This window comes from Trifolium pratense, linkage group LG6 (genome assembly GCF_020283565.1).
Source record: "Trifolium pratense cultivar HEN17-A07 linkage group LG6, ARS_RC_1.1, whole genome shotgun sequence".
NCBI classification, from domain to species: Eukaryota; Viridiplantae; Streptophyta; class Magnoliopsida; order Fabales; family Fabaceae; genus Trifolium; species Trifolium pratense.
Window position 1 is genome coordinate 5,077,610 of NC_060064.1, and position 21,525 is coordinate 5,099,134.

The window sequence follows — 21,525 nt, forward strand, 5'->3', positions numbered from 1 at the left end:
TTATTTTTAATCCTTGGATGGATGTTACGCTCTGATACCAGAGTTTTCGTCAAAGGTAGCTGCATTTGCGGAAGGTAATTTTTCGAGGGTCTTTTGAATCCTTGAGAGATTTAAGTCTCTTTGGAGACATTTTTGAAAACTTCTAACGTCGTCTTCATCATATGTTTGGGTTTGTGATGCCCATTCTATAGTGCCTTCAAGGCGCTCTATATTATATTTAACCACATCATAGAATCCGTAGATATGTGTGGGGTCTCTTTCTAGAATCATTTTTAGAGTTTTTTGGTATTCTCCTAACTCTAATTTTAAAAGGTATGCCCAAGTTGCTCCAGGCATCTCTTAGATTTTTCTATCTAAATTTTGGACTTGTAAGGATAGTCCTTCTATTGAACTATGTAGCTTACTTAGCTCTTTTTGTTCTGAGATATAAAAATCTTTTTTGGGTGGTGTTATTCTAAGGCTTTTGCTTCTAAATAACGATTTGTCTTCTGTTTCCTCAAACAGATCTCTGTCAGCTTCTATCAAAGAACAACTATTCCTTGCTAGGCTTCTGAATATAGGTGACTTTAGAGTCACTATAGGTGCAAACAATTCGTCAATATGAATTGTGTCTTTCCCTTTGAATTCTATACTGTGATGTGAATTACTCAAAGCATAGTTAATTCTATAGTAAATGGTAAAGGGGTGATTACCTTTTTTCATAAAATTTTTGTTTTTCATTTTATAATGAAAAACTATAGATCTATCAAGATCTTTATCTTTTAGGGATAAACCAATTTGTAAATTTATATCAAATTTGATTTTACCATATTTTAGATTGCAATTTCCTTTTGCAATTGTTGCTTGATCTGTGTCTAGAATTCTAGAGTCTTTTAAAGCTATTTCTAGAGGTGAATTGATACCTTTCATAAAAGTACTTTTAATTAAAATCTGAATGGTTGATATATGAATATAACCAATTTTAGATCTTTCATTTTCTGAAAAGGTTTTAATTCTTTCTTTAAGTTGAGTTGTATCTATAGTAGATATAACTATATTTCCATGAGTAGAATCAATGGGAATTGCTTCTTCTCCTGTCATTATTCCAAATTTCAGAATATTTTTTCTTGAGAAAATATTTTTGAATATGTTATATTTTCTTTTGAAATTTTCTTCTGCAGTTAAAGATAATTCTGCACTTTCTATTTTATTATCACAGATAGCATCTGAGTGATAACTAGATGTTTCTTCGAAATATGATACTTCAGTCATATTGATCTTTGAAATATTTTAACATGTATTTGAACATTATTTAAACAGAACTTTGATATTCTATAGTATTGAAAGATGTTAAATAAATTTAACATAAACATGTTTATACCTGATTTGATATTCTTGAATTTGATTTTGAATTGATGACTTTCGTCTTTGTTATCAGTCCACTACGACCGTCTATGATTCTTTCGAATTTTGATTTGTGAACGCTCCAGAGTATTACCTCAACGTTCTGATAGCTCCAGAGTATTACCTCAACTATCAACACTAAAATACTAAGATTTTAGGAGAAATGAAAAACTTCATTCAAACTTAATTTTCATTCTGATTACAAACGAGCATCAAGGCTCTTATTTATAGCGGAGTAGGACTCACAAGTGGTTCACATATCCCTATCCGTGACAGCTATTAAAGCAAAAGAAAAACGCACTAAAGAAAACGGACAAACAATAATTTACATAAAGTAGATGCCTTAGTGATAAGGCAGTCTTATCCGACCCTACATAGTGGGTGGCTGCTTTTCTTTGTCTGCCACTACATTGTGATGTGTTGTTTTCCACTGAGTGCTTCTTTGTCGTTTTGTGCCGACGATTTTGGCGGACAGATTTCACACACATGTCCTTTGTAACTTTGTGTAAAATTTCTACACAGTTCTTCTCTAATTACCATGGGTAGTTTTGTGTAGTTTTCCTTTAGCTGGTCAACTCTTTCTTCAAGATTTTTAACAGCCTGTAAATCTTTCTCCTTGGCTGGCTTTCTGGAATCGCTGTAAACGACTGTTGATGGATCGTTGTAAACAACCCTGTAGTTTGTTTGCTGGGTTAACCTGGTAACCTTTTGTCTGAAGTGTTTCATCTGTGCAATGTAACTGGCTGGGTGCCATTCATTTTTCTCTTTCGACATAGTTGGATATGTTTTGTTTGATATCCCTATTTTGATGAGATATTGTGGTTTTATAGTTAAATCCAGAGTAATTTCATCGTACCATGGATATGTTGAATCAATTTGAAGGAATATTTCTTTTCCTTTGGCAAAGAGATTGTTGAATTTTTGTACTAGGTTTTGAAGTTCTTTTGGAAAGTATTTGAGTTCTCCAAAACTTCTTTGTTCTTTTTCTTCGAGATAGATTGTGCTGATCAATCCATTTTGAAAGAATGATAGACAGAGCTGATTGTCTATTCCTGGAAGTAGGACCGTTTTTGAACATCCATACTTGTTTGTTGGGTAGAAGCAATCTGTAGAGAATTCTTCTATATAGTTATTTATCCATTTCCATCTAAGACTAAACTCTGTGAAAGTTGGGTCTGCTAAGTGGAATGTTTTTTGATGTTCTAGCTGGCGAATTTTATCAATTGACAGCTTCTTTTTTGACTCCATTGTTGAAGATCTTTGGATGTCTTTTGCTGCTGTGATTTCCTTGTAAGGACCGTAAAGAGCTTGTTCTGCTTCCTTAATGGTTTTGTAGCCTTTGTGGCGTACATTTTTTCCGATGATGTGCTGTTTTGCTATTGCCCATTTTCTGTAGATCCCTTTCATTGGACCATCGAAAATGACATAAGCTTCGAACTTTCCCATTTCATTGTCTACGGGATCGTTTGTTTGGATAGTTGTTGACAAACCATTTTTTCCTGCTTCATCTTCTTCTTCTACTTCATCAGCCCATGATTTCTTGCTGTCTGAAGTTGTTTCTGAAGATTCTTGTTCCTTTTTCCAATCACTTGGTGCTATTGCTTCAATTGGAATCTTCGAGCTTTCTGGAGCTGAATACTTTACATAGTAGTTGTATTTTCCAGAATCTTGTCCAAGCAAGTCCCAATTTTCTTTGGTGTTGCTGCTGCTTTTTTCTTCAGTTGGTTCACTGATGTTTGTATTTGCTGTATATTGTTGCAAATTTTGTAATGTTGTAATTATCTCCCCCCTCTCAGAAGAGAGTTTTGTAAGACGCTGTTGAGTAGCTTCAATCTGCTCGTCTTTTTGTTTCAGATTATGTTGCAAGATCTTTATTGCTTGCTCCATTCCCGTGTAAGAGTATCTGCAAAACTGTTGTTTTCAGATTTTATATACTGAATGTATGGTTGAAATTGTTGTAATTTCATCTGCCAACGAATTAATCGTCCGCTTTTATAATCTGCTTTTATATTATATCTCCAGAATCCTGTTAGATATTTTGAATCTGTTCGCAAAAGAAACCTAGAGGGTAGAAGTTCTACTCTCCATTTTTCTAATACTCGAACACATGCAAGTGTTTCTAACTCAGCTATCGGATATCTTGTTTCTGTATCAGAAAAAGTTCCCGATATGTATTTACAGAGTAATAACTCTTTTTCTTTTATATTAAATTTAGCAGAGTAATCTACCAAATTTTGTTTTTTATCTGTCTTTCTTTCTTTCGAAATTAGATCAGATTGTCTTTTGAGTCCAGAGGACTTATCTGTCTTGTCTTGAAGACTTAGATCAGACTGTATATCTGAGGTTACGCTCAGATTTTTACCAAACTCATTGAGTTTTAGTGTTGCTTTTCCGTTAGGGAAAGCTCTCATACATCCTGCCCATGTATCCTTAGATGCATCAATTTCGACAACTAGAAAGTCATCATTTGTGGGATTGTAAAGCTTTGGTAGGACTTGAATTTTACTCTTAATTGTTTTCACAATCTTAGTATCTTCGTCTGTCCATGACCAAGGAATTTTTTCAGAAATTTTCTTTTGTAAAATTTTTCTTTCTTTTGCCAAGTCTTTAAAAAATCCTTCATTGGCAATATAATTCAAACATCCTAAGAATCTTTGAATTTGTTTTCTATCCACTAATACATCAGGGAAAGCGGAAATCTTTTCCTGGGTATGTGGTGCTAAATTGAGTTCTCCATTATCTTTTATGATTACTCCGAGATACTCAATTTCAGTTTTACAAAGTTGTGATTTCTTTTTTGAAATAACAATTCCTTTTTCTTTAATTCTTAAAAGAACTATTTCAACATCCTTGATATGTTGTTCTTTTGTTCCTTTTGTAAAAATAAGTATATCGTCAATATATGCAAGGCATATATGGTCTAATCCCTGTAAAGAATTATCCATAAATCTTTGATATATTGAAGGTGCTTGTTTTAACCCAAAGGGTAAAACATTCCATTCAAAATGTTTTTGTGGCGGACATGAAAATGCCGTTAAAGGTTTTGTTTCATCAGAAAGTCTTAGCTGATAATATCCTGATTTTGCATCAAGGGATGAAAAATAGTTACAACCTTTAATTTTTTCAAAAATAAAGTCTTTTCTAGGTAATCCATAAGAATCTCCAATGGTTGCAAGATTGAGTTTCTTATAGTTAATTACCATTCTTCTTTTCCCTCTTTTTATCTCGTTATGATTTTCGACATAAAAAGCTGGAGCTGAATGTGGGCTTGAAGAAGGTCTTATTAATCCTTTTTCAAGTAAATTTTTACACTCAGTTTTGAATTCTTCAACATCCTTAATAGTATATGGAATTCTATTAGGAACGTTGACTTCTTCATTCGGGTTTTTAAGTCGAATTACTATTAATTCATGATTAGTGTTTTTCTGATTATCTAATGGATCATCAGAACAAACTTCATCGAGTCTTTCTTCTAAAGTTGAAAAGAATTTATACTCTTCCCAAATAGAACTAAGATTTTTCAAATTGCCAGAAATCATTTTTAAAATTTCATTTCTAGTAATTATTTTTGTAGTAATCATTTTCTTTTCGTCTGGATTTCCAAGATTTTTCCATCGAAGAGAAATTGTATTACTCCTTTGAATAAAGGGTTCATATAATTTTAGAAAATTGTTTCCAATGATTAGATCAAGACCTGAATCATGTAAATAAATTGTAGGGATAAAAAACTTATATCCTTCAATTTCTATAGATACATCCTTAAGGCTAAACCATATTTGATGTTTTGACTTGTCTGCAACAACTATTTCCTTTGGCTTTTCTAATCTATCCCAGTTCCTAGAGATCGATTTTCTTCCAAAACAAAGGGTTGCACCTGTATCTATATAGGCTAAAAGGTTTTTATTTTCTAGCATTATTTTTATAAATGTTGCACTTGGATTTCCTTTACCAAGTACTTTCTTCGACATCTAAGTCTATCTCTGAATCTGTCTCTGTGCAGTATTCATAAATTTCCTCATCAGATTCTACATCTGATTCTATAGGTTCATATCCTATTGCGTATATGGCTTGTAAGACATTTTTCTTAGGGTTATCTCTTTTAGGGCACTCATTGGCATAGTGTCCTTCTTCATGACATAACCAACATGTGCATGATTTCTTATCTTGTGGACATGTTTTTCTTTTAGGATAAGGTGGTTTTTTCCTAAAGAATTTCTTATCTCCTTTTCTAAATTTCTTAAAAGGGATTTTTCTGAATTTCTTTTTCTTATAAGACCTTATATTTCTTCTAGATTTCTTTTTAGGATTTCTAGAGTTACACCCATAGTTTCCTACTTTGTTTTGTAACTTATCACAGCAAAGTGATACTTTAGCTTCTCTTTTAGCTATCTTTTCGCTACATTTATCTGTGAGCCACTGTTTTAAAACAGTTATTCTTCCTCCTAGAGTATCATCTACCTTTCCTTCTGATGATATTGAGGTAAAGTATAGTTTGACTTGAGTTGATACTTCTCCTGGAAGCTTATCATAGAGGAGATCTAACAATCCTCTTGATAGTCTTGTTTCATTATCTATGTTATAATAATAACTCTGAAATTCACAAATAAAGTTATCAATGTAACACATATTGCAAATTTTTAAATTAGTTATTTTCCAAAGATTTTGATTGGAAAATGCTACTTTTGATTGGACGGTATCCTTCCATCCTTTGAATTCTTTGACTAGTAAACTATATACCCAGTCTGTAACTAAGGATCCTATTAAAGGCATAGTTCCCATAACTTGTGGTGGTAGATTTGAAATGTATTTGAATGCATTTCCTCTAGTTTTATATTGTAGGTAGTTGAAAATATCAACTGATCCTAAATTTCTTAGATCTTCATTCAGATGGATTAATACATTATTTGTATTGTACCAATCTCTAAGATCCTTTGCAGTGTCTAAACTACAATCTATGTCTAAAACACCTTGTCCTTGAAAAGGGTTTTGTGAAGGCTCATAGTAATGAGGTACTTTTTGGAATTTCTGTTTGGTAAATTCCTTTTCAAAATCTGCAGGTCTTTTGGTACCTGAAGTTTCTCCATGTTCTTCTATTTTTACGAAATGAGGATTCTCATTTTCGTTTTCACTAGCTTCTTCTGAGCTAAAATCATAAATGATCTGATTGTTATCTTCAGATTTGTTATCAGGGATCTCCTGGTTTTTTCCACTTATATCTAAAGAAACCATAAGTCTTTCTAGGTTTTCTAGTTGCCTATTAAGGGCTTCTTCTGTATCTTCCATTAAAAGTAAGTAGAAGGTGGTCTAATACTTAATTGTTTGGATTTTTCTTTAGGTTGGGTTTGAATTTCTGGTTCCGGGATAATTATTGCTTTTCCCCTATCTTCCCCCCTCTTAAGAATTTGAGTTAACTCATCCTGAGTTAAATATCTTTTTTCTAAAAGTTCTAAAAGGTATTCTATCCTTTCTTGACTCTTTCTTTGTTCTTCTAGAATCATATCTACCCTTTGATACCATTCTAGCTTAACAGGTTGAATTTTTTCAACAAGTTTCTCTTGACAAAGGTTTTTTATTATGTAAGTTATCATACATGCTATGTTGTTGAGTTGTGGATTTCTTGTATGAAAAAGGTGAGGGTATTTATGACTTTCATCTTCTTCATAGCAGGTGAAACCTTCGTTACTAAAACTCCATGTGTCATGGGGTTTATCTTCTTTAAATTGTCTTTCTAAATAGGATGTTTGTTTTTCTACCCTACTCTGAAGGTCAGAAAAGTTATCCAGAATTTTCTGTAATCTAAGTGTTACACTATCTCCACTCATCTTGCCATAAATTTGAGGTTTTTCTGGAATAGTTTAACCATTTGTCTATATTCTTTAGACAATTGTTCATCTATATTTTTATAGAAATTTTCTATATCTCTAAACCATCTAATCTGCATCTTGTGAAGATTAAGTTTGGCTAGGTTTGGAAAAAAGCTAATCGGGCTACGAATTAACTTTCTATTCGGACTTATTATCCAATTCATATTCTTTATCTTCTAAGCCAGTTGCTAAAAATACTGATCTAATAGGTACTAGTGCCTTTAGATTTTTCTGTTGTACCGTAGCTTTGGCCATAGTATTTTTGTTGGATTTTTGGTATTGAAATGTGTTTTAATAGCTTTTCTGAAAGAGAAAAATATCAAAAGCAAGAAAAGTGGGTATTGATTAAGGATATTTGTTGTGAATTTGGATTGAATCACATCAATAAAATAATTGATGTGTGGAGCAAATAACGATTAAGCAATCAAATAATGAGATCGGCAATAATAATCACAAATCAAAAGATAAAGCGATAAAGAAAAAGGAACACAAGAGAATTGTTTACCCAGTTCAGTCAATGTGACCTACTCTGGGGGAGAGAGCAGCTATCCGATCCACTATCAAACTTGTTCCTTGATTACAATGAAATTCACCACAAGAGTTACAAGATTTAGAGTTTTTCTAAATCTACCCTAAGCCCGAATTTCTTCCTGTGACCAAGAAATTCAATATGAAAGTGTTTTCCAAGGTGATAGAATGTTTCCCTAACCCTAGAGTCTTCCCAAGATGATCTCTCTTAACCCTAGCCTTTTTGTTAGCCTTTGAAACCCTAAAATCCCCTTAAAAAGTCAGAAAACGCATAACATATATATAGGCTCGCAGGTACTACGCCTGGGCGCAGCCTCCCACGCTTGGGCGTGAGCAGGCAGAGTTCAGCCCAGTTTTTAACGCCTGGGCGCCAGCTCCCACGCCTAGGCGTGAGCAGGCAGAATCTACCAAAACATGATTTTCTGATTTTTACATTATTTCAAGGCAATATTCAACAATTCTCCACCTTGCCTTTAAATCAATGGTGATGCCGACTTCTCATCAACCACCGTGCTGCTCTCTCCAACCTCCGTCTACTCTTCAACGAAGTTAATCAAGTCCAAGAAATGCTTGAACTTAGCTCTAGGTAACGATTTGGTGAACATGTCAGCTGAATTCTCCTCCGATGCAATTTTCTCCTAAATTTATGCCATTTACACCTAAACATATGCTACTCGATCCCTCCGGTCCTAATTACTATAAGATAAGATTCACTTTTTTTTTGTTTCGGATGAAGTGGTAAATCCACTCAAATTAAACTCACAAAATTGTGAGATCCCGAGTTTAAACCCGGGTCACGATGTCTGGACTAACAATTTCGATATTTTTTGTCAGTTGAGCTAGGACTTATGGGACTAAAGGGAGTATAATGTATCTAAAAAAAATTTGTGTGATTTTTAAATTCCATATTTTCTTTCATTCAGTTGATGCTCTTCCAAAACCAAATAGGTATCTGTTCGAATATTAATATATACAGTTTGGTAAATTAATTGCATTTTTATAATAGATAAAATTAATTATTGAATTAACTTTTAAATATAAAATGACATAATAAAAATATATGTTTAATTAATATTTTTTAAAATAATATAATAATAGAAAAGAAAAAGGAACGATAAACTATAAATTTTAAATTAAACTGATAAAAAATAAATTACTATATGGTTGTGAAAAAAAATTACTCCCATCAAACAGATTTTTTTTAATATGAATTACTAATAAGTATTAAAAGTTGAAAATTTAAAGGGTCATGTTAACTTGTGCCCTAAGGGCCATGTTAAGCTACCTAAAAATAGAAATATAGCATTTAATGATACAAAGAATTTAATGTTTAGATAATTGAATACACCACAAGTTCAATAAATTTTTTCCACATTTATCTTCTTAACATGTGCCCTTAAGGGCACAAGTTAACATTCTCCAAATTTAAAATCACTATAAAAGATGCTATTAGAGGGACTTTTGGCCTTCTCTGTAGTAAATAAACAAAAAAGTAGTAAATGAGATGCATTAAACAAAGTTAAAATGGCCAATAAAAATACGTTATGAAAGTAGCCCTCCCGTTCCTATGAGACTACTGTATTTGTTGTTGTTGTAAGTTGTGCCAATTCCTCGGGAAGCTAGCTAGATTATGCTGATTCTTACAATACTCAAAAAATATCCCACTAACTTTATTTTTCCATTTCCATTTGTGTACATATATATATATATAGGGCTGCCATTGCTTCTATTGATCTTATGTGTTGGGTAAGTACTCTTTTAGAGTTTGTATAAATGGAGCGTCAAGAATCAAGTACTGAGATATTTGAAAAGTTCACATGGAAGATTGAGAACTTCTCTCGCTTGAATGCTGATAAGATATGCTCTGAACCTTTCATCCTTTGCGGCTATCCATGGTACGTTATTTGAATGAATAAATGAATTCGCATTTCCCACTGGTGGATATATAGTTTATATAATTATTCTATAATTGTGTATTTTGATCGATATATATGATTTGGTTATGCTTTAGGAGGATTCGCCTGCATCCAAAGGGGAACAAGAATAAAGATGTAGTAGACCACTTATCAATTTATTTGGAGGCTATGCAAACTGCCAATATGTCTGAAGGATGGAGAAGATATGTCAAATTTAAGTTGATTGTATTCAATCAAATCGACACCAATGGAACAATCACACAAGGTACGTACGTCAATAATTATACAGTTTCTCGTTAATGCGAGATAGAGAGAGAGACCAAATTTTTTATGTTTGATGGTATAAATTTTTCTAAAATATCAAAGAAAACAATTACTATCATAATAATTGAAAATAGAACAATAAACAATATACTTACATTTCAAAGATTTAGCAATAAACAATATACTTGATGGACCGAATTTATATGATTCTGACAGACATATATAATATCCTTTTAATCGATTTTTTTATATATGTCCATAACCTGATACTCTCGTTTTCCTTTTTACATAACTAAATTTACTCTTGATACATGATTTTGCTAGAATGCGAACATGATTACATTGCAAAGGAAGTTTCCTGTGGATTTCGATATTTCATGAGTTTAACTGACCTTCGTAATCCTCAAAAGGGGTTTATTGTGAAAGATGCTTGTATTGTTGGTGCTGAAGTTTTTGTTTCTAACTCAAATCGCAAGAAACAAGAAAATCAAGAAGTTAAATTAACTGCTTCACCAGTTTTTAATGAACCTACTAAAAAAGTTGATGCAGAGTTGGGGTATACAGCATTGGGGAGAGTTATTATTTTGCTTCAGACTAGTAAAGTGAAAGACATGAATGAACAAGCTTGTAAGGAACTTCAAGTTTTATGGGATGAACTTAAGAAATTTAAATTTGATCTTACTTGGATAGAGCCACAAGTTCAATGTGCTTTAGGAATGAAAAGGTATGTGGAGAAGACACTACAGGTTGAAAAATTGAAGGAGGATATGGTAGTTCTAAAGGAAAAGTTGTCTGCTGCTGAGTTAAATCTTGACATAGAAAGAGACTGGTTGAAAGCAGAAGGCATCAAAGAAAGAGATTTGGATTCTGAATTTGGGTCTTGGATTTGGAGGCCATAGATTTATTGCTAAACATGGATTGATTTAAATGCATGAATCATGTCTTTTTAAGTATCTTATAAAAGATGAGCTTATAACTAAACTATATTTTATTTCCTTTGGTAATTCTTGGATTAAAAAAAATTCATAGTATGTTTTCCAATTGCAATGTGATTGATGAACTACGTATATTTTATTGAAAGTATGTTTTCCAACCGCATTGTTTATAGCGAATAGCTTATAGCTTATAAACATGGATTGATTGAAAGTATGTTTTCCTGAATGTGATTGAAAGAAACAGCACCTTCATTAACCCAGCAAGTTCAGGCCTCATTGACGAACCCCAAATCACCACTACCGCCGGGTACCACTAGCATATGAAAAACATTATAAAGGTCAACCAGCAAACAAATCCATGGAAATTGTGTCCTGAGTTCATCAAATCTTAATAATTGAAACAAAAAACAAAACATATGACAAGAGAAAAATATCAAAAGCAAGAAAAGTGGGTCCTGCGCTATGGTGTGTGTTGTTGGCTCGGTGCATCGCTTTGGAGTGCCCCTTGTGCTGTGGCCTTTTTTTTCTCTGTTTTCTGGTCTATATATCGTTTCTGTTTGTTTAGGGGGTATGGGCTGTTTTGTCCCTGCTGCTCCTATTTATTTGTATTGTTTCTCCCTCCTTGGCATGTCTTATGCTTTGGCCTTGAGGTTTAATAAAATTTGCTGATTTAAAAAAGGGAAATGATAAAGTGCACGACAAGATTTGTCGTTCAAATTGCACGACAAATCATTTCTACCATTTCTATTTGTTTCTATTATTTGATTTGAATTAAAAATGATTATTTTCTAATGGTTCTACTACAATTAATCCTAATTCATGATTTATTTTGGTAGTAAGTGATGCTTTGATACGTGTAGCATCTTGCAAGAGTTTGATATATTTGACCTTTATTCAATTGAAGATTTGTAGAAAAATTGTTTTGGACTATAGCTAATGACGGTGAGGTGGTATAGCAACAATGTTTAGATTATGCTTATTTTTAATCAGATAAATTAGCATTAAACTCATCAAATGAGTATATTGCACGGAGTTTTTGCGTGGGTCGTGCAACTTCGTGTCAAGAGGGTGTCGTGCCATATAGCACCACTCTTTGAAAAAAGATGTAAGCGATGAATTAAGAAATATAAATGATATGATATTTGCCACTAAACCAGAGAACCAATCAATCATCAAGATATATCATGTAGCAAGTGGCTCCAATATTAAATATGTAAAGTATACTCCTCCATAATAAAATTAAGGAAAATTTAATATGTGTCTATCGACTATCAACAAAAAGGAACCTCTTTAAACCGGGAATTTTTGCCGAAACACATCAATCGGATTGTTTGTAATGCCCATCGATTATGGAATTGGAGAGTCATTTATTTGAAACATGTCCTTGGAGTATCTTTATATATTTTTTAATGAGAAGAAATTTAGTCTTTTTTCCTACCAATCGAACCAAAGCCAAACCCTTCGCTCCTTCCCCGGCTCCACTCTAGAACAATGCCATGACCCGGTCACGAGCCCTATATGGGTATCTCTCTTGTATTAGGTTTAGAATTTTAACTAACTTCATTGTTATAGTTTAGTCATTTCTCTAGCTCATTGTTACAATTTAGATGTATCAAATTTTTTGACTCAATGATTCAACTTAAAGCTAGAAGAAAGTCATGGCCAAAATTTAGGCGAACTTATGGATTTCAAGGGTTTAGGACAAATAGAAAAAGATTTAGTTCCATTATTAGAGGAAGTGTGTTCTATTGAGTGCCAGCAGAAACGAAGTCGCAAGTTTAGGGAATGGGCGTTCACTGCTCTGGGTAGAGTTCTTTATTTCTTTAAGACTACAAAGTTCAAAGATTTGAATGACTTGGCTTGTAACGATCTTCAAAATTTCTGGGAAGAACTTGAGCCATTTAGTTTTGATTTAGCTTGGCTAGAGCCTCGTGTTCAATCAGCCTTAGGAATGAAGAATTATTTGGAGAAAGTGAAGAAGGTTGAAAAACTAAAGGATAATGCAGTAGCTCTAGAGTTGGAAATTATGAGGCTAAAGGCAAAGGTGGTCACTTTAGAGGTAAATTTAGATGCTGTCAGAGACTTGTTGAAAGCCGAAGACTTTGAAGAGAGAGATTTGGATGCTGAGCTAGGATTTGTGAAACCAGAAACCTGTAGCTAAATATGCATGTTGACATAGTTGGATTTTGATATCTTGAATGTTTTATTTTATCTTGAAAGAATTGTATGAAAACATATTTCTCCTGCCTAATTAACATGTCATTCCTTTTTACCTTCGTTAGCATTTGGTTATAATATCTAGTAAAGCATGACTCTACATTTTACCTCTCTTTTCTCTCCATCAGAAAATAGTAAAATAAAGGTAGGATGAGATAGAAAAATAATTGAGAGGGCAAAGAAGAATCCATAGAGAATATAAAAATGTAAGGCGTACACTTGACATAAAAGTGAACTTATAAAGTCTCAAAAAAAAACTTATAACGTGGTAGATATGTTGCTGATTCTTTCATTATCTTGTCGAAGATATGTCGCAATGCATTTCAAAATTTAAAGGTTCAAGATTGTTAATATGATTTAGCCCATATACAACCTGGTCTAGCAATCTAGCTACATACTCTACTTTCACCAATAAAAGCAGATGGAATAAGTGGAAATGCACAAATAACTGAACCTCAAAAAGGAATGGAACATATTTAATAAACCAAAATGATAGAACACTTCAAAGTTCAAACCATGTAATTAGTGATTCTTGGAATGCTAAGTTACAACAAAACGACAAATCAGAGGATGACAAATGTTTCCATTGCATCTCATATCTACAATATTCTGTACGATAATAGACCATCAATCGTCTCAACAACCATACGATTCATGCGAACTAAAAGCAGCAAATATGATCTTGCTTTAGGCCCTGAAATAACAGACAGCATCATGAATGGCAAGTTGCATGTCATAGGGATGATTGAACTATGACAAAGAGGGATCTTGTAATGGAAGTAAAACACTAAGCAGAAAAGAGCAAAGATGGCAAGATAAGACTACCTAAATCAAATGAAGGAATATCATCTTGACGGAAGAAGTTGCATTCACTGGTCTTCTTGCTTAGGCTTGAATTAATCTTATCAACAGCTACAAGTAGATCCTGAGAGACCAAATCACACAGAAGCCAAAGAAGAAATAAAAATATCAGTCCAAAGTATCTTTATACAGTATCTAGAATCTCTCAAAGGCATATATATATATATATATATATATATATATATATATATATATATATATATATATATATATATATATATATATATGTGTGTGTGTGTGTGTGTGTGTGTGTGTGTGTGTGTGTGTGTGTGTGTGTTTGAAAAATGAATACTGTGTTAAACAGGGCACGCAAGTCCATCCTTTTAGAAGCTTCATCTTCTCATAAAAGCACCAACAAATATGCCTACGATACATGAAATTTTTCTGGATGATTATTGAATTAGTGTGTGTTGAAGTTCAACCCTTTTACATATAACTTACAATTGTCGTTAGGAGTTTTACGACTGCTAGTTTAAGGAAATACTTCTATTTTCATTTACAATTATTATTACAACTTAATGAGGCAAAGGATGCACAAGGATCAAAGGCTAGCTAGTATAGAAGTTAAACACATTGTATTAGTTTGATAGCCTGTAGCACACGTTATCTGTTAGTTACAAGTTGGTTAACTACAGTAGTTTTATTGTAAGTGCAGCTGCGCTATAGATAACATGCACCCTCCTATGTGTATGTATATACATGATGTATTAGCTTCATTCATCAATGAGATCATTTTCACTCAATCATTCAATTCATGATAATTATAAAAATGGCAATAAGGCCTTGTTGGTTGGCCTACCCCTTGGGCCGGGTCTGAATGGCATCTTATGTTTACTTTTCTTTGGTTTTTAAATTATTACAGGAGAAACTATTAAAACAACAGAAATGCTGCCAGTTGCATAAATATTTGAAAATAGAAAATAAATGTGTTTTCTTAACATAAAACAGGCCCTTAACTTTGTTAAAATCTAGTTAGCTACCCTTCATCAATGTGCTTATGAAGAACTAACATCCCTATGGAATATTAACAGATATAAAACTGAAATCCATAGACAAACCTCACCTCCCATGATGCTAGAACCTTAATGTAGGCCGGAAGACATTCAAATTCGCTCTTTAATACAATCAAAGTGGGGCTGGGAGCTTCGGGTGACTTTAGATTCTCATTGTCTGCCTCTAAACTGAGTACTCTGTTGATTCATAACTTGAGGAGTGAGAGTCATGCAGGAATTATCAATAGAAATGCAGATATCCACAAATTTTAACTTACTTCTCAAGGCCTTGTGAAGGTACATTATCTGCAAGAGTGGATAAAGAAAGACAGTGGTAGAAATAGAATTAGCAACATAGAATTACTTCGAGAAGCTAAGACTAGTTTGCATGAAATCAACATATAAAAAAAGAAACCAGTATCAAGAGGTACTATTCACTAACCTTCAGATGCTAAAGTGGCTAGACATGCATCTGATAGCCCAAGCTGTTTCAAACTCAAAGATTCATCAAGTCTAAAGAGAATTAAAGGCCATAACAAGTTTTTCAACTACAATAATCAATCAAACCAGTCAATCTACTTCAACAATTAATCTTTTTCAAATTTAAAGCACAATTTCCAGGGAAAACTACAAGCACCAAAAAAACTATGAATTTAAAAAGCAACCATATGTGATTTTTATTTGCAATTATCCAGAACTTAACATTACATCAACATAAATTCATTATTTCATCTCAGCAAAAACTTTTTTTTTTGTCATTCCACATAAAATTGGTTCAAAAGCTGGAAATATGTGCCAAACTACATTCTAAACATACATGGAGCTGAAGATAAACCTAATTACGAAAGAAAAAAACTCGTAAAATTGAGTCTAAGATAAGAAATTAAGGATACAATGCATCTTCTTCGAATTTTTTGAAGCTAGACTTTGCCACAGAGAGTGATCCATAGAAAGAAGAAGGACTATCCAATTTATCGTCCGAAATCTGAGGTTGTGTATCGTAAACTTCATCTTCCTCGTCAATATCCGAAGCTAAATCCATAAAAAAAACGAATTAAATTTCAACCTAAACTAAACAGAAAATTAGAAGCAGAAAACAAAAGGTACTACAATTTGAATTTTTTGAAAATGACCTGGAACGTATCCATAGCTTTTAAGACGATCTTCGAGTTGAATTATATCGGTTTGATTCTTCTTATACAATTCATTGCAATGACCTAAAAGCTCTTCAAAAGAAACTGTGCCGAACGATTTCGAATCGAGCATTTCTAGATCGGAGGTTGCGGTTGATACACGACGATTGAGGCATTGAACGAAGGTAGAAGATGCAGAATCTGTTGCAATAATGAAAAACTTTATAGATTTTATGAGAAGAAAGGGAAATTAGAGAGAAAGAAAAAGTGTGTACCGAGAGGAATAGGTCTACGATTGATGGATTGTTTGAGAGCATTGGAAGAAGATTGAAGATGATTGCAGAATGATTCCAATGCGTTGCAGAAACTTGAAATTGGATCTTTCGACGACATCGTTCGATTGTTTCTTCTTCTTCTTCTTTCTCTTTACGATTTGTATTTGCGTCGCACTTTGCAGCTTTTGGTTTTCGAATTTCTTGAGCGGGAACTATACAAAACTAAAATATATATTTATATAGCAAATTGATTAAACAATAACAACACAAGCGCCTGTAGCTCAGTGGATAGAGCGTCTGTTTCCTAAGCAGAAAGTCGTAGGTTCGACCCCTACCTGGCGCGTTTCTTTGTTTTCTTTTTTACGGCTACGTCGTTTCTTCAGATTATTACCCATCATTTTTGTTTTATTTATCATTTACATCGTTTGTTTGTTTTCATCAACTGTTTTTCCAATATTATTACTTCCATTGGACATATATTCAACCGGATACCTCGTCTATTCACTCTGAATTTTTACTCATTAAGCTATGGATATCTCTTTTATTCGCTCTGAATTTTACTCATTAAGCTATTTGACTAAAAAGAAAGACAAATAAACAAAAACTAGATTTTAGACAAATAAACAAAAACTAGATTTTATTTTTTTGTCACATAGTACGATAGGTAAAATTTCAACTTTTAGTCCTCGTGAGCTTGACTCAGTTGGTAGGGACATCGCACTATATGTGCATGAATTCGGGTTCAGTGAATAGTTTAGGATTTGAACTTCAACTTCTACATATAACAATGTCTCTGCCAACTGAAAATCTTGGGGCCAAAAATTCAATTAAACCAATTTGTTATTACATTGTAATAAATTATAAAAAAAATTATAAGAATTTTAAATTGAGGAAGTTTTATGAGATCTTGACCTTTAATTTTAATGTAAATTAATTGCTAGGATTAATTGATAATAATTACACTTTTTTATTTACGAAAACAAAAATTGTCAAAACATGTTTCAAATAGAATATAATGAATTATTATACATAAGCTATCCTTATGCACCATGCATAAGTTACTTAGTGCACCCCCCAAATTACTTGTGCACCCCCCCAATTACTAGCACACCCCCAAATTTCTCATGCACCCCCCAAATTACTTGTGCATCCCAAAATTTCTCATGCACCCCCAAATTTCTCATGCACCCCCAAAATTTCTCGCACACCCCCAATATGACTTTTGCCCCCCAATTTTATTTTTTTTGTCCCCTCCACATTTCTAGCCTAAACCATTTTGTTGTGGGAATGGTTTCAGAGATATGCACTCCAAAACCATTAAGTGTATAAGATGGTTTTAGAGTACAACCCTATAATTAGAATACAAACAATAATTGTGATTTGAAACCATTTAACCAACATAATGGTTTCCAGAATTTTTAAAACCATATAAACACACATAAAACCATTTTACAATACAAATGGTTTCAGTGTATAACTATCTGAAACCATTTAACCAACATAATGGTTTCCAGAATTTTTAAAACCATAAAAACACACATAAAACCATTTTACAATACAAATGGTTTCAGTGTATAACTATCTGAAACCATTTAACCAGCATAATGGTTTCCAGAATTTTTGAAACCATAAAAACACACATAAAACCATTTTACAATACAAATGGTTTTAGTGTATAACTATCTGAAACCATTTAACTGGTTTTAAATAATGATTATAATTGTACAAAAAAAAAACAATTATGATTCTAATTATAGGTTGTACTTCAAAATCATCTTATGCACTTAATGGTTTTGGAGTGTATATTTTTGAAACCATTCCCACAGCAAAATGGTTTAGGCTTGAAATATGGGGGGTTAAAAAAAAATTGGGCGCACAAGTCATCTGGGGGGTGCGTGAAAAATTTTGGGGGGTGCGCTAGAAATTTGGGGGTGCGCGAGAAATTGGGGGGTGCATGAGAAATTTGGGGGGTGCACGAGAAATTTGGGGGTGCGCGAGTAATTTGGGGGGTACGTGAGAAATTTGGGGGGTGTGAGTTGAGATTGGCTAGGATTATTACATGTGGATGCTCAATCTAATTGATGTTATTGACTTATGTACCATGCATAAGGATTACACTTATGTATAATAACTTCTCCCAATTATAGCTATTAGATTTTCAAACAAGCATTTCTGTCCCATTATTATTATTTTTACGCATAAAAATATGAACAAGAATTAAAATACAAATGGGTACATAAAAAACAAATAATTGCTCTTCACCCAAAATAAAAAGAAATAAATTCTTTTTTTTTTTACTAAAAATCATTTGTCGAAACATCTCATGAAAATATTTCGATAGGTTCTCCCAATGCTGACGATGAATTAAATAGTGAATTTTTTATTGTGATGGAATTATTTTTTATTTTTTATTTTATTCAGCAAATGAATTTTTTTAATACAGAGTAATTTTATATGCAATCATCTGTATTTCAATCCATAAAAAATGAACAAGAATTTTTTTATGCGTAAAAAAAAATGAACAAGAATTAAAATACAAATGGGTACATAAAAAAAATAACTGCTCTTCACCAAAAATAAAAAGAAATAAATTCTTTTCTTTTTTTACTAAAAATCATTTGTCGAAACATCTCATGGAAATATTTCGATAGGTTCTCCCAATGCTGACGAGGAATTAAACAGTGAACCTTTTATTGTGATGGAATTATTTTTTATTTTTTATTTTATTCAGCAAATAAATTTTTTTAATACAGAGTAATTTTATATGCAATCATTTGTATTTCAAATTCAATCCATACTTGTTTTATGCGTAAAAAAAATAATAAGCAAGGGAGGAATTTTTTTTAATACAGAGTAATTCTTGTTTTGACAATTTAATGTTATAATTAACTCATCATATTCTTTTTTTTTTTTTTTTGAAAGAAAACTCATCATATTCTATTTGAAGCATCTTTTGACAATCCTTGTTTTCCAATTTAGCAAAGAAATAAGTGTCACCTTAGAGCATCTCCAACGGTGATACAACTTTGGGTATCCTACATTACTAACAAATGGTCCCTACAATGCCATGTAATATTGTGATACCACTTTTTGAGTATCATAGATTAATGACAAATGTTAATGTTTTGACATATATGGAAGCTATTAAATTGGATTTATATACCAAAAATAAAAATAATAACATTAAATTGATGATACGATACCTTATTTAAGGTACCGGTATCATCAATTTTGATACCCTCTGTGCCACGTCATGGAACTTCAATGATGAAAAAAATTAAGGTACTGTATCATTAGTCTATGAAACTCTCTTAGATACCCTTATTGGAGATGCTCTTAGAGCATAAGAGTATCTTAGATAGTTTTATATGTTGGAACAAAATTGATTTAAAAATGTTTGCCCCTAAATCTATAAAGGTTTTGATGATAACAAAGTATTAATTAACAATAGGAAGGACTAAAAATTTATTTTAAGTGCGCAGATATAAGCATCATATAAAGTTCAGAGGATGTGAATTCAGAAGTTCACAAGCGCTCAGAAGATGTTGGACTTCAGAAGTTACAACCTTCAGAGGATGAAGTCTTCAGAACTTCTTGAGTGACTAAAGCGTCATCAACCTCTGAAGATCTTTTTGATATCTGTGAAGATTCCCTTTGCAAGTCAACTCTTCTACCAATGAAGAAAAGGACCTTTCAAGCCTGATCAGTTCAGCTACCCTCTGTTTGTCTGTTCTAACTTGAGAACGTGGGTCTTCAGTTTTGTTAGCTGAATAAGGAAAGTCTTCTCTGCTGTAGTCAAAGTACCTGAAACTCTTTCTTAGTTTTGGATACAACCAAACTGCATCAAGACAGACTGCTTGAAGACAAAAGATTATCAACTCCAACGGTTCTTTTTTTGCAACGACTCTTTTCCGGTACTATATATACCAGAAGGATCAGCTGCAATATATATACAATTATTAAGGATTGAACGTACGCTGAACAAACTCTGAACTTTGTGATATACAAGCTCTGAACCGCTGTTAAGTGTTTTTGCACTTTAGTCTAATACTCTGTACTCTTTGTATTGGCTCACATTAGGTTCTGTTAAGAGCATTTGTATATTGTTATATACTTTTCTATTACTTGAGATAACTTAAGCTTGTGTGCTTAAGTGTGAAGTCTTAAGCTTGTGTGCTTGAGCATTGTTGAGAAGTTACCCCCAATATGACTTTTGCCCCCCAATTTTATTTTTTTTGTCCCCTCCACATTTCTAGCCTAAACCATTTTGTTGTGGGAATGGTTTCAGAGATATGCACTCCAAAACCATTAAGTGTATAAGATGGTTTTAGAGTACAACCCTATAATTAGAATACAAACAATAATTGTGATTTGAAACCATTTAACCAACATAATGGTTTCCAGAATTTTTAAAACCATATAAACACACATAAAACCATTTTACAATACAAATGGTTTCAGTGTATAACTATCTGAAACCATTTAACCAACATAATGGTTTCCAGAATTTTTAAAACCATAAAAACACACATAAAACCATTTTACAATACAAATGGTTTCAGTGTATAACTATCTGAAACCATTTAACCAGCATAATGGTTTCCAGAATTTTTGAAACCATAAAAACACACATAAAACCATTTTACAATACAAATGGTTTTAGTGTATAACTATCTGAAACCATTTAACTGGTTTTAAATAATGATTATAATTGTACAAAAAAAAAACAATTATGATTCTAATTATAGGTTGTACTTCAAAATCATCTTATGCACTTAATGGTTTTGGAGTGTATATTTTTGAAACCATTCCCACAGCAAAATGGTTTAGGCTTGAAATATGGGGGGTTAAAAAAAAATTGGGCGCACAAGTCATCTGGGGGGTGCGTGAAAAATTTTGGGGGGTGCGCTAGAAATTTGGGGGTGCGCGAGAAATTGGGGGGTGCATGAGAAATTTGGGGGGTGCACGAGAAATTTGGGGGTGCGCGAGTAATTTGGGGGGTACGTGAGAAATTTGGGGGGTGTGAGTTGAGATTGGCTAGGATTATTACATGTGGATGCTCAATCTAATTGATGTTATTGACTTATGTACCATGCATAAGGATTACACTTATGTATAATAACTTCTCCCAATTATAGCTATTAGATTTTCAAACAA

General features: G+C 32.8%; 5 protein-coding genes and 1 non-coding gene across 6 annotated transcripts; 3 read left to right on the plus strand and 3 right to left on the minus strand.

Annotated features, from left to right (window-relative positions):
* Window positions 1–218: 218 nt before the first annotated feature.
* Window positions 219–1,560, minus strand: LOC123890274. The gene has a single exon (XM_045939842.1). It carries the CDS (start codon window positions 1,249–1,251, stop codon window positions 340–342), a length of 912 nt encoding a protein of 303 aa, XP_045795798.1. The 5' UTR covers window positions 1,252–1,560; the 3' UTR covers window positions 219–339.
* A 3,768-nt stretch (window positions 1,561–5,328) lies between these two features.
* Window positions 5,329–6,666, minus strand: LOC123889168. Its single transcript, XM_045938389.1, has one exon. It carries the CDS (start codon window positions 6,664–6,666, stop codon window positions 5,329–5,331), a length of 1,338 nt encoding a protein of 445 aa, XP_045794345.1.
* A 2,858-nt stretch (window positions 6,667–9,524) lies between these two features.
* On the plus strand, window positions 9,525–11,042 carry LOC123890275 (MATH domain and coiled-coil domain-containing protein At3g58250-like). The gene is made up of 3 exons (XM_045939843.1): window positions 9,525–9,670; window positions 9,787–9,956; window positions 10,280–11,042. Exons 1-3 carry the CDS (start codon window positions 9,549–9,551, stop codon window positions 10,852–10,854), a joined length of 867 nt encoding a protein of 288 aa, XP_045795799.1. The 5' UTR covers window positions 9,525–9,548; the 3' UTR covers window positions 10,855–11,042.
* Window positions 11,043–12,571: 1,529 nt separating this feature from the next.
* LOC123889169 lies at window positions 12,572–13,051 on the plus strand. Its single transcript, XM_045938390.1, has one exon. The coding sequence runs from the start codon at window positions 12,572–12,574 to the stop codon at window positions 13,049–13,051; it is 480 nt and encodes a 159-aa protein (XP_045794346.1).
* A 505-nt stretch (window positions 13,052–13,556) lies between these two features.
* On the minus strand, window positions 13,557–16,529 carry LOC123890276. Its single transcript, XM_045939845.1, has 8 exons — window positions 16,369–16,529; window positions 16,094–16,294; window positions 15,854–15,992; window positions 15,403–15,473; window positions 15,239–15,266; window positions 15,032–15,158; window positions 13,933–14,032; window positions 13,557–13,801 (listed from the first exon to the last, which is right to left on the minus strand). Exons 1-8 carry the CDS (start codon window positions 16,484–16,486, stop codon window positions 13,707–13,709), a joined length of 879 nt encoding a protein of 292 aa, XP_045795801.1. The 5' UTR covers window positions 16,487–16,529; the 3' UTR covers window positions 13,557–13,706.
* A 109-nt stretch (window positions 16,530–16,638) lies between these two features.
* TRNAR-CCU lies at window positions 16,639–16,711 on the plus strand. Its single transcript has one exon. It is a non-coding gene; the product is annotated as a tRNA-Arg (tRNA).
* The last annotated feature ends 4,814 nt before the right edge of the window (window positions 16,712–21,525 follow it).

What these genes read in the sequence shown, in the direction of transcription:
- LOC123889169 (XM_045938390.1), top strand. Translation starts at nt 12,572, where the DNA reads ATGGATTTCAAGGGTTTAGGACAAATAGAAAAAGATTTAGTTCCATTA.
- LOC123889168 (XM_045938389.1), bottom strand. Translation starts at nt 6,666, where the DNA reads ATGGAAGATACAGAAGAAGCCCTTAATAGGCAACTAGAAAACCTAGAA.
- LOC123890276 (XM_045939845.1), bottom strand. Translation starts at nt 16,486, where the DNA reads ATGTCGTCGAAAGATCCAATTTCAAGTTTCTGCAACGCATTGGAATCA. An exon ending in TCGTAGACCTATTCCTCTCG is followed by an intron (nt 16,295 to 16,368) that starts GTACACACTTTT and finishes TTATTGCAACAG; the next exon opens with ATTCTGCATCTTCTACCTTC. An exon ending in TATTCCTTCATTTGATTTAG is followed by an intron (nt 13,802 to 13,932) that starts GTAGTCTTATCT and finishes CTGTTATTTCAG; the next exon opens with GGCCTAAAGCAAGATCATAT.
- LOC123890275 (XM_045939843.1), top strand. Translation starts at nt 9,549, where the DNA reads ATGGAGCGTCAAGAATCAAGTACTGAGATATTTGAAAAGTTCACATGG. An exon ending in ATCCTTTGCGGCTATCCATG is followed by an intron (nt 9,671 to 9,786) that starts GTACGTTATTTG and finishes GTTATGCTTTAG; the next exon opens with GAGGATTCGCCTGCATCCAA. An exon ending in CAATGGAACAATCACACAAG is followed by an intron (nt 9,957 to 10,279) that starts GTACGTACGTCA and finishes TGATTTTGCTAG; the next exon opens with AATGCGAACATGATTACATT.
- LOC123890274 (XM_045939842.1), bottom strand. Translation starts at nt 1,251, where the DNA reads ATGACTGAAGTATCATATTTCGAAGAAACATCTAGTTATCACTCAGAT.